General features: G+C 44.2%; 3 protein-coding genes across 3 annotated transcripts; all 3 read right to left on the bottom strand.

Moving 5' to 3' along the window:
- Window positions 1–834: 834 nt before the first annotated feature.
- Window positions 835–5,666, bottom strand: LOC132789105 (uncharacterized). Its single transcript, XM_060796882.1, has 3 exons — window positions 5,577–5,666; window positions 2,364–2,756; window positions 835–2,302 (listed from the first exon to the last, which is right to left on the bottom strand). The coding sequence occupies exons 1-3, from the start codon at window positions 5,606–5,608 to the stop codon at window positions 880–882; spliced, it is 1,848 nt and encodes a 615-aa protein (XP_060652865.1). The 5' UTR covers window positions 5,609–5,666; the 3' UTR covers window positions 835–879.
- Window positions 5,667–6,183: 517 nt separating this feature from the next.
- LOC132789104 (putative 1-phosphatidylinositol 3-phosphate 5-kinase) lies at window positions 6,184–12,397 on the bottom strand. The gene is made up of 7 exons (XM_060796881.1): window positions 11,876–12,397; window positions 9,579–11,817; window positions 7,563–9,512; window positions 7,324–7,489; window positions 6,826–6,983; window positions 6,598–6,759; window positions 6,184–6,541 (listed from the first exon to the last, which is right to left on the bottom strand). The coding sequence occupies exons 1-7, from the start codon at window positions 12,395–12,397 to the stop codon at window positions 6,351–6,353; spliced, it is 5,388 nt and encodes a 1,795-aa protein (XP_060652864.1). The 3' UTR covers window positions 6,184–6,350.
- A 30-nt stretch (window positions 12,398–12,427) lies between these two features.
- On the bottom strand, window positions 12,428–13,209 carry LOC132789106 (anaphase-promoting complex subunit 13). The gene is made up of 3 exons (XM_060796883.1): window positions 13,105–13,209; window positions 12,642–12,788; window positions 12,428–12,560 (listed from the first exon to the last, which is right to left on the bottom strand). Exons 1-3 carry the CDS (start codon window positions 13,114–13,116, stop codon window positions 12,477–12,479), a joined length of 243 nt encoding a protein of 80 aa, XP_060652866.1. The 5' UTR covers window positions 13,117–13,209; the 3' UTR covers window positions 12,428–12,476.
- Window positions 13,210–14,431: the final 1,222 nt, after the last annotated feature.

Genomic DNA, 14,431 nt, shown 5'->3' with positions numbered 1-14,431 from the left:
CACTGGATCTCAGAGACTATAAGAGATAGAGCTACAATTTTTTTTCGACAGCATTTGTTATGTTTGCACGCAGATCAAGTTTGATTCAAATTTTTGCCACGCCCACTTCCGCCCCCGCAAATCAAAAAAATCGAATAACAAGCCTAATTTTAAAGCTAGAGTTACGACTTTTGGTACATATAATAATTACTATAGTAGTTATGATTCCTGAAAATTTGGTTGGTCAGATAAAAATTGTGGAAGTTATTAAGGAAATACTTTTGTATGGGCAAAAAACCCCTACTTACTAGGGGTCTGAGTTGCTTTGGCCGACAATCTGGCACATTGTGCCGTTTATGGTATATTTTGAATGGTGTACTATATCGATATACCACACATTCCATTTGGTATATTTTTAGTATTTTTTAGTATTTTGCCTTTATTAAAATTGGGTAGCGGGTATCTCACAGTCGAGCACACTCGACTGTGACTTTCTTACTTGTTTCTCTCTTTGTTAAAACTTTAAGTATAAATATAAATATTTTTAAAAAAAATCTTTGAACTCTCATTAAAAAGCAATATGAATGAGTTCTTGAAGTTTTCACACAGTTCCCTTAGAACAATTTCCTCTTGGGGGAAGTTTATTATGACTCGAAAAACTTCCATAAGCTTAATTTGCTGTCCCGTTTCTACTATTCCAAGTAACATCTAACACTTCTTAAACAAACTTAATTAGCAAAGTCTTCCCCCTAATTACAATGCGACCCACATATTGTAGAATAGCGAACGAGGTCAATCAATAATTTACTCGTCGCGGACTTCCAAAGGGGAATACACTGATTTGTTTGTAAATTGTTTATTGCTTATTGAATGGAGTGCTTAAATTATTTAAAGATGGAGCTAAGAATCATACCAGGTCTTTTTCATCCAATTGGAAGGCTTGCAGGGTTCATCAAGGACCACAAAGGATCCCTGTTGTTGTTGTTGATGATGATGTTGATGTTGATTCTCCGTATTCTGTTTGTCGCGTCGACAGCCGATGGCGTACTTGGGATTGCCCTCGATGATGGAGGACTTGTCGCGACAGTTGACCGCATTCTGCAGCACGGAAGCACGTCGTCCGTATTTGGGCGGTTTCTTGAATGCCGCTCCACCAGCTGCCACATCCTCGAAACTGGGCACTAACTGAGGCGTCGGTTCTTTCACAGTGCGCTGTCGTGATGGACGCCGTTTGGCTTGCGATTGAAGCTGGCAAGCGTCTAGCGAGGAATCGGAACTCTTGCGAAGATTACCACCTGGTGTCGCTTGCACTGGAGGCTGCAGTTCACGTGGACGCTCTCTCTCGCGCAGCTGGTAATTGTACTGGGCACGTCGGTACTCGGGAGTGGCAGTTAGCTCGGTGGAAGTCATGTGGCTGGCAGCGGGTTCGCGTTCCAAGCGCGGACTGGATGTGGTGGTGGCGGTGGCGGTGGTATTGCTGGTGCTGTTGCTGGTGGGCAGCCGAAAGGAGGAGACGGGCTTGCGCACCACCGGACGGGAGCGTGGAAAGTCCAAGTAATTGTTGCGATACTCGGGATTAAATTCGATTTTGCCACGCAGCCGAAGATAAGGTTCGCGCACCTTACCCCGCTCGGGCATCTCGGTGATCTGGGGATCACGGAAGCTCTCATAGTACTCGGGTACCTCTTTAGTGAACTCGCCGCGCGGTCGCAAATGATCGTCCGTCTTCAGTGACTTCTCTTTGACCATGTGCTTGGGTGGGACATTGAACTTATCACGATACTCGGGCATATCCCCGCCACTTGGCTCCGTTGTGCTTTGCTGCTCGGCGCCTGAGATGCGCAAATTATCGTGCTTCTTGATCGGGGCACTCTTCGAGTAGTTGGCATACATCTTAAAGCTATCCTGATACTCGGGCACAGTTACAAAGTCGCCTTGCATCTTGATGCTACTCATCTGTGGTATCGAGTGCGCCTTCTCAATAGGGAATTGCTCCACAAATTGACGCTTGTACTCCGATGGCGATGCCTCGTAGTCTGTGCCTTGGGCACGCATCTGCAGATGACATCGCTGCTGCTCCTGGGCAGCCACATCGCGCTTGAACTTGTCACTGGACAGGTTAACCGGAGCTGGAGCTGGCACTGGAGCTTGACTGGACTTGCTCTGCGATTGCTCCTTCTCTTCGGTAAACATTTGACGTGGCAGTATTTGGGCACTGGCATCCAACATGGGATAGGTGAGATACGATGAGTTCTTCATCTTCTCCTGCTCGTTGCGGCCGAGCTGCAAGTTCTCCGGATTGCGCACGGGAAACGTACGAGAACTGCAAAAAGGAAAGAGTATCAAATGTGTATGTGAATTCTTATGTATTCTTTTCCACTCACAACTGCAGATCCTCGGGCGTGAACCAATGATATTTCTCCTGATGCTCCGAAAGCAAATGCATGAAGCCCTCCAGACGCAGCGATGTCGCACGTCTCAGCAGCGAACGAGGACGTTGTCGTGGTCGACTCTGACCCTGACCCTGGAAGCAATAGCGCTTGCGATACTCCGTCTTCAAGGAGCCAAAGGACAACGCTGGCTCCTGGCTATCGTAGAGACAAACGTTGCTCTGCGTGTGCAACTGTACAGGCTGGCGACGGCGAAAGAACTTCAGATCATCGACAGCAATGTGTTCGTGCGGATGCTTGATGGTAAACCGATCCTTCTGTCCCTTTTGATTGGTGCTTAGATCCGGTTCCGAGAACGAACGACCCCAACTGAACTCCGCCTCGGCACTGTGCAGACATAATGGAATAGAAAACAGACAAAAGCCCCTTTTGTTAGCCAGATTATCCGTTGAGGTGCTTGGCTACTTTGGCAACTGAGCAACGTTGCTATTGGCATCAAATAACAGCGAATCGAATCGTTGCTAATAATGGCGAAAAATGTGCTATAACAACAAAGGAAGTGTGCAATAATAAAGTCTATGCGACCACATACCCTGTAAAAGTTGGCATGTAGTCTAAAGTAAAAGTATTTATTTTGAAACGTTGAATTATTTATTATCTTATAAGTTTGTGTTTCTTTTAACAGGTGGGTTAATATACCCGCTTCTAAATTGCAAATACAGGATATGAGGATAATAGAAAATAAACTGTGCCTTATGAATAATACTGCTAATGCGTCTCAAGTCTAGTTCTACAGCCGACAGTCTAGGCAGCTGCAAAGGAATTTTTCATAGCGTGTCAACACGCACACAACAAGTCCACTCACATACACACACACTTGCAGCTGTTGCTAGGCACAAAACACACACATATAGACATGTAAACAATAAACAAAATTGCAATAAATTGGAAAATTATCTGTTTGAATGGAATTGCAATTGGTTGCAGCTGCAACCTAAAATCGATTGGGATTTTCCCCAATGCAATCACTCATCTCCATTTCAACTCTTCGTTAGCGTGTCCACTTTTAATAAGGAAATGTGCTTTTATGCAGGGCATGTCAAGGCCTCACTTAACTGTTCCTTAAGCCAACTATTAAAACTGGTTAATTGCAGTCATATTGTCTTGGACTAGGGGCAAGTCATAGAGTAAATGATATAGTACCACGTCTCGCATGCAAAAGAGAAAAATGTGAAAATATGGGAAAATGCACTGCCAGACTATTTCACCTGTTGCACTACATGTTGTTGTTAATTTTATTGCTTGTTGTTGACCGGCAAAATTTGCATATTTAATGGTCAAAAAGGCTTTTGCAGTTATTTCTGAACTTCCGCTGTGTCAGGCAATCAATCTTAACTGGGTCGTGACTGTCTGAGAAGGCAATGCGCGAATGCCAAAGCAGCAGGCACACAAGTGTGGAATAAACTGCATTTCCACTAAAGGTTAACTTTTTATTAGATTAAGAAATTAATGCAAGCCAAGTTTAAAGGCTCTTAAAGTTATTTAAAGCGAAATTTTTGAATTCAATTAAATAAGAATAACATCTTGAAATTTATTTAGAATTTATTTGGACATAATATTGAAAGCGAATATCAGATTGAACTATATTCTATAAGTTGTAAACTACAACTGAAGTTTGAGTGGTTCTCTTGTGAGATGTAATTATTTTGTCGAAATTTTATTAAAGACTATTAATAATTTATGTAACCTGCTGACGAAAATGATAAATGGCTTAAAAGACACTCCCAACAATACTCGCATTCCTTTTCCACTCTGTCTTTTATTTGCGTGTTATTTCGTGAATCGGCAACGTTCGTCATGGCTATAACTCATATTCGTGCTGTCAGCGTCCGAATTCTATCATTCAAAGAATGAGGAGAAGCTCTTCAAATGTCTGTTGCAGCTGCAATTGAAATTGCGTGCGATTGCTGGGCGATTGCGAAAGCGAGCGCAAAAGGCGCCCAAATCATGTCGAGCTCAAGTTTTAATAGCAACAGTGCCAAAAGGTTGACCCAATTCAACGCCCACCTCAAGGCAATAAATGAAAGCAAACTGAAAATTGGATAGGCAAGTTTTTAACGACGAACTACCAATACACTAGTCTGTTGAGCATTATCAAGTTGTTATCTTGTGCTTAACACATTTATGAAGTTTGAAGCAAAGTAAAGCTAATAGTAGTAAGTAAAAGCTGCAAACTTGTGAAATTCGCCATTTAAATATTCTAGATATTCTCAAATTCTTAATTGAAACTTTCAATTTTATTGCATAATCAATAAGAAAACATCAATGCCAATAAGTATGCTACATTTCTGAAGTTTTCAATAATTCAACATGGAGGCCGCTGACCCCAAAAAGTATGCTATGTTTTAGTATATTGTTATTTTAAAAGTTTTCACATGTAACATATAACGTGTTAAGCTTACGAAAATAAAGCAGTAATCCAGATTAACTGTGTAAATAACAACAAGTTTTCAATCAGCTAACAAATTACAAAATATTTGTTATGAATTAAAAATATAAAAATATTTGTTTCTTTTTTATTTTTGGTAAGTTGTACTTTTCAAATCGTTATTATTAGTTTGGTTTTTTTTACTAAGCTGCTGCATAGTAAGCCGGTTTAAGTAATACAAAAATAATAACTCACTTATTTTGACTTTATTTAATTTAAAGTGTATTTAAAACTTCGTTCTATTGCCTTTAGTTGTTGCTTCCTGTTTTCAATTTGTTACGTTTGCTTTGGTTTTTAGGGCTAATCTTGACAATGCCAAATGACCTTTGGACAGTTTAGCAGTGCCGCGAGAGTAAGAGTCGTTTTATTTTTAGACGCCGCATTTGGCGGTCAGGCGTAACGCAGTCGTATTTAAATATGCTAATCAATTGGCAATTACAGCAAACGATAAGCAACAACAAGAACAATAACGAGAACAACAAATAATACAACCACTATTACACATTCCGGTAGACATAATTATACAAATTTATAGACGCCATTTAGATTTTTTTGTGCTTTTGATGTAGTGATTTGCATGTCACGCCACGGGGCGTATACGTCATGGCAGGATACATGAATGCAGCATTAAGTTATGTATGTTTAACATATCGCACCACACTTTTAATGGCCAAGGCCACGTGAAGTGATTGCAGACAATAGCTAAAGCAGTTGCTTACCCATCGTTGAATTTCCAGTCAACGGTATGCATGTTGTGGCTTTTTACTTTTTATTAGAGGTATTGGAAGGGGAACTGCAACGGCAACTGGCGCATCACTCCCACCAATAAGGGCTGGCGGCCACTGTCCAAGTCCATGTCCGTTGCAGGCACGCGCGCCGTTTAAGCGCAAACAACAACTTGACCGCTCCGTTCGTAAATCCCAACTGAGCCACAAAAAACACTACCAAGTATTTCACACGCCACACTAGCATTCAGAAAGGGAGTCGCGTGAGCAAGAGCGAAAGTGTGACTGTGTGTTTATGTGTGTGTGGCCCTGACTGTGCGCGAATCGAGTTGGAGGTGTCACTTGGCGAAGCACTTTCACTGCTGACACAATCAACAAAACGGCAGCAGCTGTCACAGAACAGCTGTGCCTAGCACCTGACGCCCGACGCCTGCAACATGCATCCTTTAATGCAGCCACATTCGCAGCACATCAATCCAAATCCAAATCAGCATAATAATAATTTCCGCACACCTGGCACGCAACTCCCACTCCCGATTTGATTGCTTTCAATTGTCCTGAGTGACTCAAGAGAGAGTGTGAGTGAGAACGAGACTAAGCTCAGAGCCGCATGGGCGCGTTTCCGGCAACGTCGCGAAAATGTGGGTCAAGGGCCAATCAATTTGCTGGCTGACTGACCGGAAATGTTGGCTAGCTTAATGCGAATGTGGTTTTAACAATGTGCGTTAGTCGCTTTATTAACTAATGTTAACTAAACTGGTAAGTGCTTCAAATCTTCGATAGTCCCTCCCAGCGGTCGGGCACCGTATTAAAATACCGATCCATTGCGTCCACAAAGCGTTGCTTATAGAGATGAGGCGCCACCACAGTAGGCTTTTTACCCATGCCGCCGCCCATTAAACCCGTTTGCTTAAATAGCGACTCCAACTTTTTATCAAACGTATAGGTGCGTATGTAATCTACAAGCAAAGATATTAATTTATCTGCTCAAATGAATAGTTAAGGAGTTGCTTACCTATAATGCCCAACACAAGCACGTTGCGTTTGGTATCAAGACCCACGAGCAGCGAATAGTCCATCACCCGATTACGTTCAAGAAATGAGGCATCTCGTTGAATAGCATCACGCAGCACAGCTTTGCTGTGCGACAGCACATACAACGGCTTTGACCAGGACACTGTTTTGAGAGAGAATAATATAATATTAATATTGTCATACAATAGTTTTACAAACTCGCACTTACTTTGCACCAGATTCTCATCGAGCAGCACAATTTCGCCCTGCTGATTGCTGGGATCCACCAAGCGATTGCGTTCGGAGCCTTTTAGATCGAACTTGTTGGTGATGTCGCAGCCATAGAAGAGATTCTCCATGACCAGCAGCGATTTTTCTACAAAAGAGCTGTGAATGAATAAAACGAGAATTAGCATGGGTTAAACAAGAAAACTGTTGTCGAGTATCAGTTATGAGAGATAAGCATATGTATACAAGATACAATCAAAGCTGCATTTCACCTTTGAAAAGTATCTTACTAGGGAGTAAGAAAATTTTCAGATAATTGCCATTGATAAATGATAAAAAAAATCAAGTACCGCACGCTGCTTTCAATCTGTATTATTTTGTTTTTTTTTTTTAATTTCTTCTCAGTTCATAAATAAATTTTGAGGAAGAATTGTAATGGAAGTTTCATTTTAGTCATTCGGTAACTTGTGACAACCAATCGTTGATTAACTACACTTACTCCTTCTTCTTGACGCTCACTTTGAAGACACCAAAAATCTTCGTGAGGAGCGTGGGCTGATGCTCCTGCTGCTGGCACTTGCCAATGTACTCAAAGTACTCTGGCGCAAACTGCTCAATGAGGTTCATGTCTGTTTTATCCATCTCTTTGAGCACAAATCGGTCATCTGTACATTTCGAATAGATCATATTAGTAAGACATTAAAAAATATTAGACAAACACCTTAACAGATTACTTACCCAAAGTCTTGCAGAATCTGGAGCCGGATTTACCGCCACGGGCCTCCCATTCGACGCTGCTGCACAAGCTGCGTGCCAGCGCTATACGCGACTCTTTCTCGGCATCCGGTTGCTCGTTGTCAGGAGCTGTAGCACTGCCCACTTCGCTGGGTTTGCGAATGAGCTCCACTTCCGAGCCGTTGCGATTCTGTGAGATTCTCAATTCCTCGCGCATTTTGCTCTTCTCGAGCCGGCGATACACCTGTCTGTCCTGCTTCGGTGGATTCAGACTCTTGGCACGCAACGCATCAAACTCGCGGGCAAAGTAAACAATGCACTGAAACTGTCCATTGCCAAAGGCCAGAGTGACGTGTGCGCTGGGAGGCTGAGGTTGCGCTTGGGCTTTCGCCTTGTTGCGCTCCTCGGACTCGCCAGCGGCACACGTCTCCTCGACATCGCTGTCCAGCTGCTGCTGCTTGTGCTTCGGCTGTGGACTAGAGTTAGAATCGCTCGAAGTCACCGCCTCCTCAGCGTTTAGGCCAGCAACAGCGCGTTGATACTCCGTCGAGGTAAGCGCATAGGCAATCACCGAACTGATGTCGTTCTCGTTCACATTCATGGGAATGCTGCCCAGTGGCAGCGTCAAATGATCCTGTGCCGAGAACGGCGATTGCAGCGTATTTAACTGGCTGTTGTTTGTATGTCGCAGTGTCAGCAAACGCGACTTGATGGATTTCTTGTCCGCATTCACATTGACTGTGGAGGCCAGCATTTGATCCACCGTTAGCTTGCGCTCCGCATCTCCGCTTGCATCCTCTGTGGCTCCTTCGCCTGTGCTGCTCTCTGGTTGACTAGTCGCCTTGCTTTTGGCTTGCTCCTGCGTAACTGACGTCGCATCGAGTTGTTCGGGTCGCAGCTCCTCGGTGCAAATGGTGCCGGCATCAATATGCGTTTGCAATTGCTTCTGATGCTTCTGTGTCAGCTGTTCGATCTCGTGCAGGCGCGGCGCCCACAGCTCAATGCTCTCGGCCAGCGCACGTTTGGCCATGAAGAGCGCATCCCGAATATCGTACGAATTCACGTGCTGCTCCGTCAGCAACGTATGCACAATTTCCACCTTCTGCTTGAACGTGAATTGATCTTTGGTCAGCGTTGCCTTGAGCCGCGAAACCAGGGGAGAGTTCTCTTCCTCGGTGGCCAAATCGGCAATGCGTTCGTGAATGCGCGTATAAACCTCATGGCCACGTATCGAGAAACTTTTGATCTCCTCCTGCATTTGGACACCAACAAATGGCTTGGGCAGCTCCAACTGCAATTGCACCGATGGCAGCTCCGTTTCCCAGACCTCGACGGGCGTATACTGGAACTTGGCGCCCACGCCACGGAAGCTGAAGTGATGCACATAATCACGATGCAGCGAATGCTCGCAGAGACTGCTGCTCTGCTCCGGTAAGGCGGCATCTGTGGGTGGACGACGTCGATAGGCATGGCCATGAAATCGCATCTCCAGATACTTGGCCAACGACAAACATTTGGCAGCCGCTGAGAGCGGAACCGTTGGCGTCGTGGCATTGCAAATGCTGCACCAGGATGTGAAGTAGATGCGTGTAGGATCCGACCGTGTCAAATCCTCGGTGAGATAGACCTGAACACAGCCCAGGGAATGCACATAGCGACGCACATGGCCCAGCATTGGCAGACTGCACGAGGGACACATCGAGTTGAAGAGGCAACAGTAGCGTTGCAGGAACTGCTCCAGCATAATGTCGTGCTGGCCGTAGAACTTCATGTCCAGCAGCATGGGCAACTTGCAGAACGAGGACACGCCCTTGGGATTGTAGTGAAAGCTGCAGAAGAGCACGGGCAATCGCTGGTGATTCTGTGGATCGAGTGCATCCTTATACAGCTGCTCTTCGGTCACCTTCTGTGGACGCTGTATTTGTTCCGACTGCTTCTTGCGCATCTTAACCACTACATAAGGAGGAAAATAGCTAAATAAGATGCTCATTCCCATTTATATAGACTACTGCTACTCACTTGGCGCCTTGCCCTTAGGAAAACGTCCGCCAAAAGAGCGAAACTCCGCCAGCTTAGTTTGTATCTCGCGACTCGTCGCCGCTGCCGTGATCTTCATCTTGACGAAAGCATGCGCCGGCAGCAGCTGTTGATCGTTCTCCTTGTTGGCCAGCTCGGCGTTGGACTTCACTGCGTCCGCCTCGAGACTTTCGGGGCGCTCTAAAGCTGACGATGTCGTAGACCACAGCTTGGAGAAGTAGAGCTCTGCTGGAAATAATTTACGCAACTTGCAATTGCGTCCCTGTTCCGTTTCTAAGTAAGGCAACGGAAACGTCAGAAACGGACTAACCGACAACAAAGTCGAACTCAACGCATTGCGAAAGCGATTGTCGTAACGCATCTCCACGGCCAATGCTTCCACGCGTAGATTATCTGGCAAACTGGCGAGCATCTCCGCCTCCGAGGAACGCAAGGGATCCGTAAAGTCAGCCACATTCTCACTGACAACGCTCGTGATCTTGTCCTCGGATTTCCGCTCACAAAGTGGACGCTTGTTTGCGGAACGCAGTTGCGTCGCCTCTGCCGCGGGCTGATCCTCGATGGCATTCTCGGTGTTGGGACTCGACTCCTTCGAGTCAAAGATGGGCGGCTTGGGACTCAACGGTTGCGCATACTCATCCAGCAGAAACGACATCTCCAGTCGCCAATTGTAGCGGGCAAACAGCAGCGCCAAAGCGACTTTCTTGGCGCGTACTAGCTCCGCATTGCTGCCGCCACGCAGCAGGCAAGTGTAGCCACGTGGACCGTTCAGTTTCTCAAAGAACATAAGCGTCTTGCCACTTGTATAGGTATCAACGTAAAAGTTATTGCAGTGTCCCAGCTTCGGCATTGTAATATTCGATTCTATTGAGCTGACAATGTCGCATTGCAGCGTGCGTGACAAGCGTTCCATCACCGACATCTTGACGTCCAGCACCAAAGTAACGCCATAGGAACGCAGCAGATCCTGTGCAATACCGGCCACATTCTTGTGCACTAACACCACGTTCGGCTCAAAGTTCATGATGCGAGCACAGACATTACGCAGATATTCCTTCTCCTGCAGCAGCACCGCCTCAATGGTCACAAATTTGCCCTCGATGCGCTCGTAAACGATGGGACACTGCAGAAGCAGAATGCGTGGAAATGCCACTCGTGTGGCCATATCCTTGTGCGCCACATTCTTGGAGAACGCAACGCCATGCACGATTTTCGAATCTTTCGGCGTGCCGCCTGGCACCTTTTTGAAGTTGACATAGTTGCGTATGTCCATGAGATCATTGGTGCAATACTCGGGCTTGAAATGATTCGCTGCCGTCGAGCAAAGGGATTGTAACACTTTACCCCACTCGGCATCCAAGTGATTGGCGCGCAACAGTTGCGCTAACAGCTGCTCCTCGTGATCACAATACGATTCCAGCATCTTGGTGGATATCGTTGTGAAGCACATATCATTCTCCATCTCCAGCTCTTGGGCAGATTGAAAACTCTGGGACACATCCATCGACTTCGGCGGCTGCGGCTCCAACTGTGGACTAATGGGATTCGAGCTCTCGGCGCTAACATCGCGCGATTCATTCAGAGAAGCGCCCGCAAATCTATAATGCAGTGTGGCATCGAATTCGATTTGCTCGGCATCCGGTACAATGGGCTCAAGGAAGCCAGCGGCTAGCATAGCACTAAGAATGGCCACCGCTTGCACTTCGTTGGCCGACTTGTTATTCTTGTTGAGAAACTCAATGAGCTGCTGGCCGCAGTTTTGCATGGGCAACTCGCGTTGCATTTCCTCATGCAGCGTAATCAATGAATTCGATTGTTGCAATATATTCTTGCGGTCATCCATGGACAGCGTGTTGTAATTGTTCTGAGAACTAAAACGCTCCTCCTGATAACCGAGCGAAGTCTTGCGCGACAGCTGTGGACGCTGCTTTTGGTCATTGGGCACCTCAAGTTTGCTGCTCAATTGTTGCTGCAGCGCCGGCTTATCGTCGCCATTGCCCTTGTAGCAATAATTGCAGACCTTGAGGTCGCCCTCACAGTTTATTATGCTGCCAGGAACCACTTGATTGCAGCACTTCGAGCAAAAGATCTGGCCACAGAGACGACAATGATGCTTGCGTCGAAATGTGGAGAACTTTTGGGCGCAATCATAGCATTCCTTAGCCTTGGCGTCTGGCATCCACAGCTGTTGCAACTCTGTGTCTCTGTAATTGCGTAGCTCCTGAAATCATAAATTAATAATTAAATTTTAATAATTAAAACAGAACTAGTCAACTCACATTGTTGTTCTTGGAGGCCACAATATTGCTGATGTGTTTGAGCACATTGGACACGGTGCGTCCCTGATTCGAATTGGCTTCGCTGGGCAGCTCAGCGACACGCTCATTAGCCTCCGAGTCATCAGCTGTTGTGGTTGTATTGATGCTGCTGCTGCTGGGCATTTTGAGCGTTGTGGGTGGTTGTGGTCGCGTTGTGCTTAAACTGGAAGAGCTTGAGCTATTGTTTGTGGTTATGTTACTCATTGTATCCTCATTATTGGGTGATTTCTTCTCTGCATAAAACTTGGATTTGCCAACTTGCACGCTGCTGTTGCTGCCACTGGATATGTCGTTAACTGTGTTGTAGCTTTGATTGTAAACATTTTGGATCTTATTGACCATGCGATTGAGTATGGATTCGGGTTTATCCTCGAAGTTACGGGCGAATTCGGTGAGCTTATTGGGCGAATGTAGATGTTGATGTACGGCATTGTTATTGTTGTTGGTGGAGCTGCTGTTGCTGCTGCTGCTACTGCTACTCATTGTGTGGTGTTATTAATAATACTTGGGGTATCAGTAGCGTGGGAGATGTGCTACTGACACGTGGGCTGCTCGTCCTTGGTTAGATAGCTGTGATGTTGAGTTGATCGATTAAAGCAGCGTCCGGTGCCAATGAGCCCAATGCCAAATCCGTCCACTTTTGTTCCTGCAAAATGATTTTTGGATACATGTTACTCAAATACTTTTATTATGCTACTTTATCAGTTTTGGGGAATTCATTGCTCACCTGTTCGCTCAAAGTAAGGTGTGAATCACCACCATCCGCTTCGGGATCGGGTAACTTTTCAATGGGCACTAGTATCTGATCAAATGGCAACACTTCCATGCGCCAAGCATTGTCCACAATGTCCAATAATAGATCATCAATTGGTGCCTAAGCAACAAAATATTTAAGAAGCAACGCCCCGAAAAAATATATGACTATTGTACACAATATTGATAACTGATTCGTGTGCGAACTGAGACGTGTTAATTACGTCACTACCAACAAATTCTCGATTCACCTAATACCTATTGTTATGGCCTAATACTACATTGTGGGTAAATAGAAGATTTATCACAAAAGCCACTTTAAGATAACGAAAGTAGCGAAGCAAATTTGCGTGTAAAGCGATAATTTACTAGCAGTACCATGTCAATTGCACGTATTACATTATCGCATATCTGCGTTTGCTAAAAATTCAACTTACTTGGCTGTCCATTACTTAAGAAATGAATATAATTAGATTATCCAGCTTTACTTTGTTTTATTTCGCTAATTGTTTACTTTTTCCAGCAACAAAGTCTAGCGGAATGCAACGCTGAACAAATTGTATATCGATTGGCAGCAATCCGCAAAAAGTGTTGCGAAATGATTTGTGCCATTTACCGCCAATTTGAAAAGCGTGCTGCCAACTTGTTTTTATGCATATCAATTTGTAGATTTTAGGCAGTTACATTTTTTAATTTCGAGCGAAAAGCTCAAACAGAGATAAATAATATATTGAAATAAAAGCAGTGGTACCAAATTGTTTTAAACATGTTTTTATTTCTTATTAAGCTGTCAATTATTATATGACAATGCATAAATATATATTAAATAAACGGACATATTAATACTTTTTATTATATTACAGTTAGGCTTGAATTTGTTCAACTGATTAAATTATTTAATATTAATAAATAATATGAATTAGCCGTTAAGTTTTACAAAATAGGTATGTTAACATTGTAATTATTCAATCCATCGAAATCGTCTTGTTGGTATATCCTTGTTTATCCTTTCGTTGTACCATAGTCATTACTTTTATTGGAACATTTTCTCTCTGTAAAGAAAATGAAATATTAATATTTCTAACAAAATATAAGAAATACAATCCGAAAATATTTTTCTGATCAGCTTTCTGTTTATTCCAAGAATGAAAATCGTAGTTTTTTTCATTGAATAGCGATTAATTTGTTGATTGTTCCATTGAATAACTGACTAGATGCAGCATAGCGCTATAAAGTGCGCTTTCAAACGTCAGCTATGCCGACATCTTGCCAATTCACCAACAGATGCGAACCGCGAGATAAACCAAAGTAAGTTAAATCACACAAAAATTCCGGAAATAATACGCAAAACACACATTTTGTTATTGTTGTGTGTTATGAACGAAATGTGTATATTTTTATCAATGAAATGCTTGTTGTTTATTCGATGTTTTTTTCTTTGAGAGGCACTTAACAAGTTTTTGGTTTTATTTTTGTTTTTTTGTTCATGACAAAATATTTGTTGTATTGGCGCGAACAACAAGAAGCAAAGGCAATTGTAATCCGTCAACGATGGAGACTAATTGGCAACTGATTTTAAAGCCCCGAGTCGAGCTTAGCACCACACCTCGGCCCAGACTAAAAGTGAGCAAACAACGACGACAGCGGCGGCGGCGGCGACGACGTCGATGGAGACGACAGCGACGTCAACGGTTAGAAGCCCAAAAGCGACAATTGAAGAAGTTTCAATTTACGTGACGACTGTGCGTGTGTGTATGAGTGAGA

Source organism: Drosophila nasuta, chromosome 3, assembly GCF_023558535.2.
Source record: "Drosophila nasuta strain 15112-1781.00 chromosome 3, ASM2355853v1, whole genome shotgun sequence".
NCBI lineage: Eukaryota > Metazoa > Arthropoda > Insecta > Diptera > Drosophilidae > Drosophila > Drosophila nasuta.
Note: the sequence above shows the minus strand (reverse complement) of the source record. Positions and strands in the feature narration are given on the sequence as shown.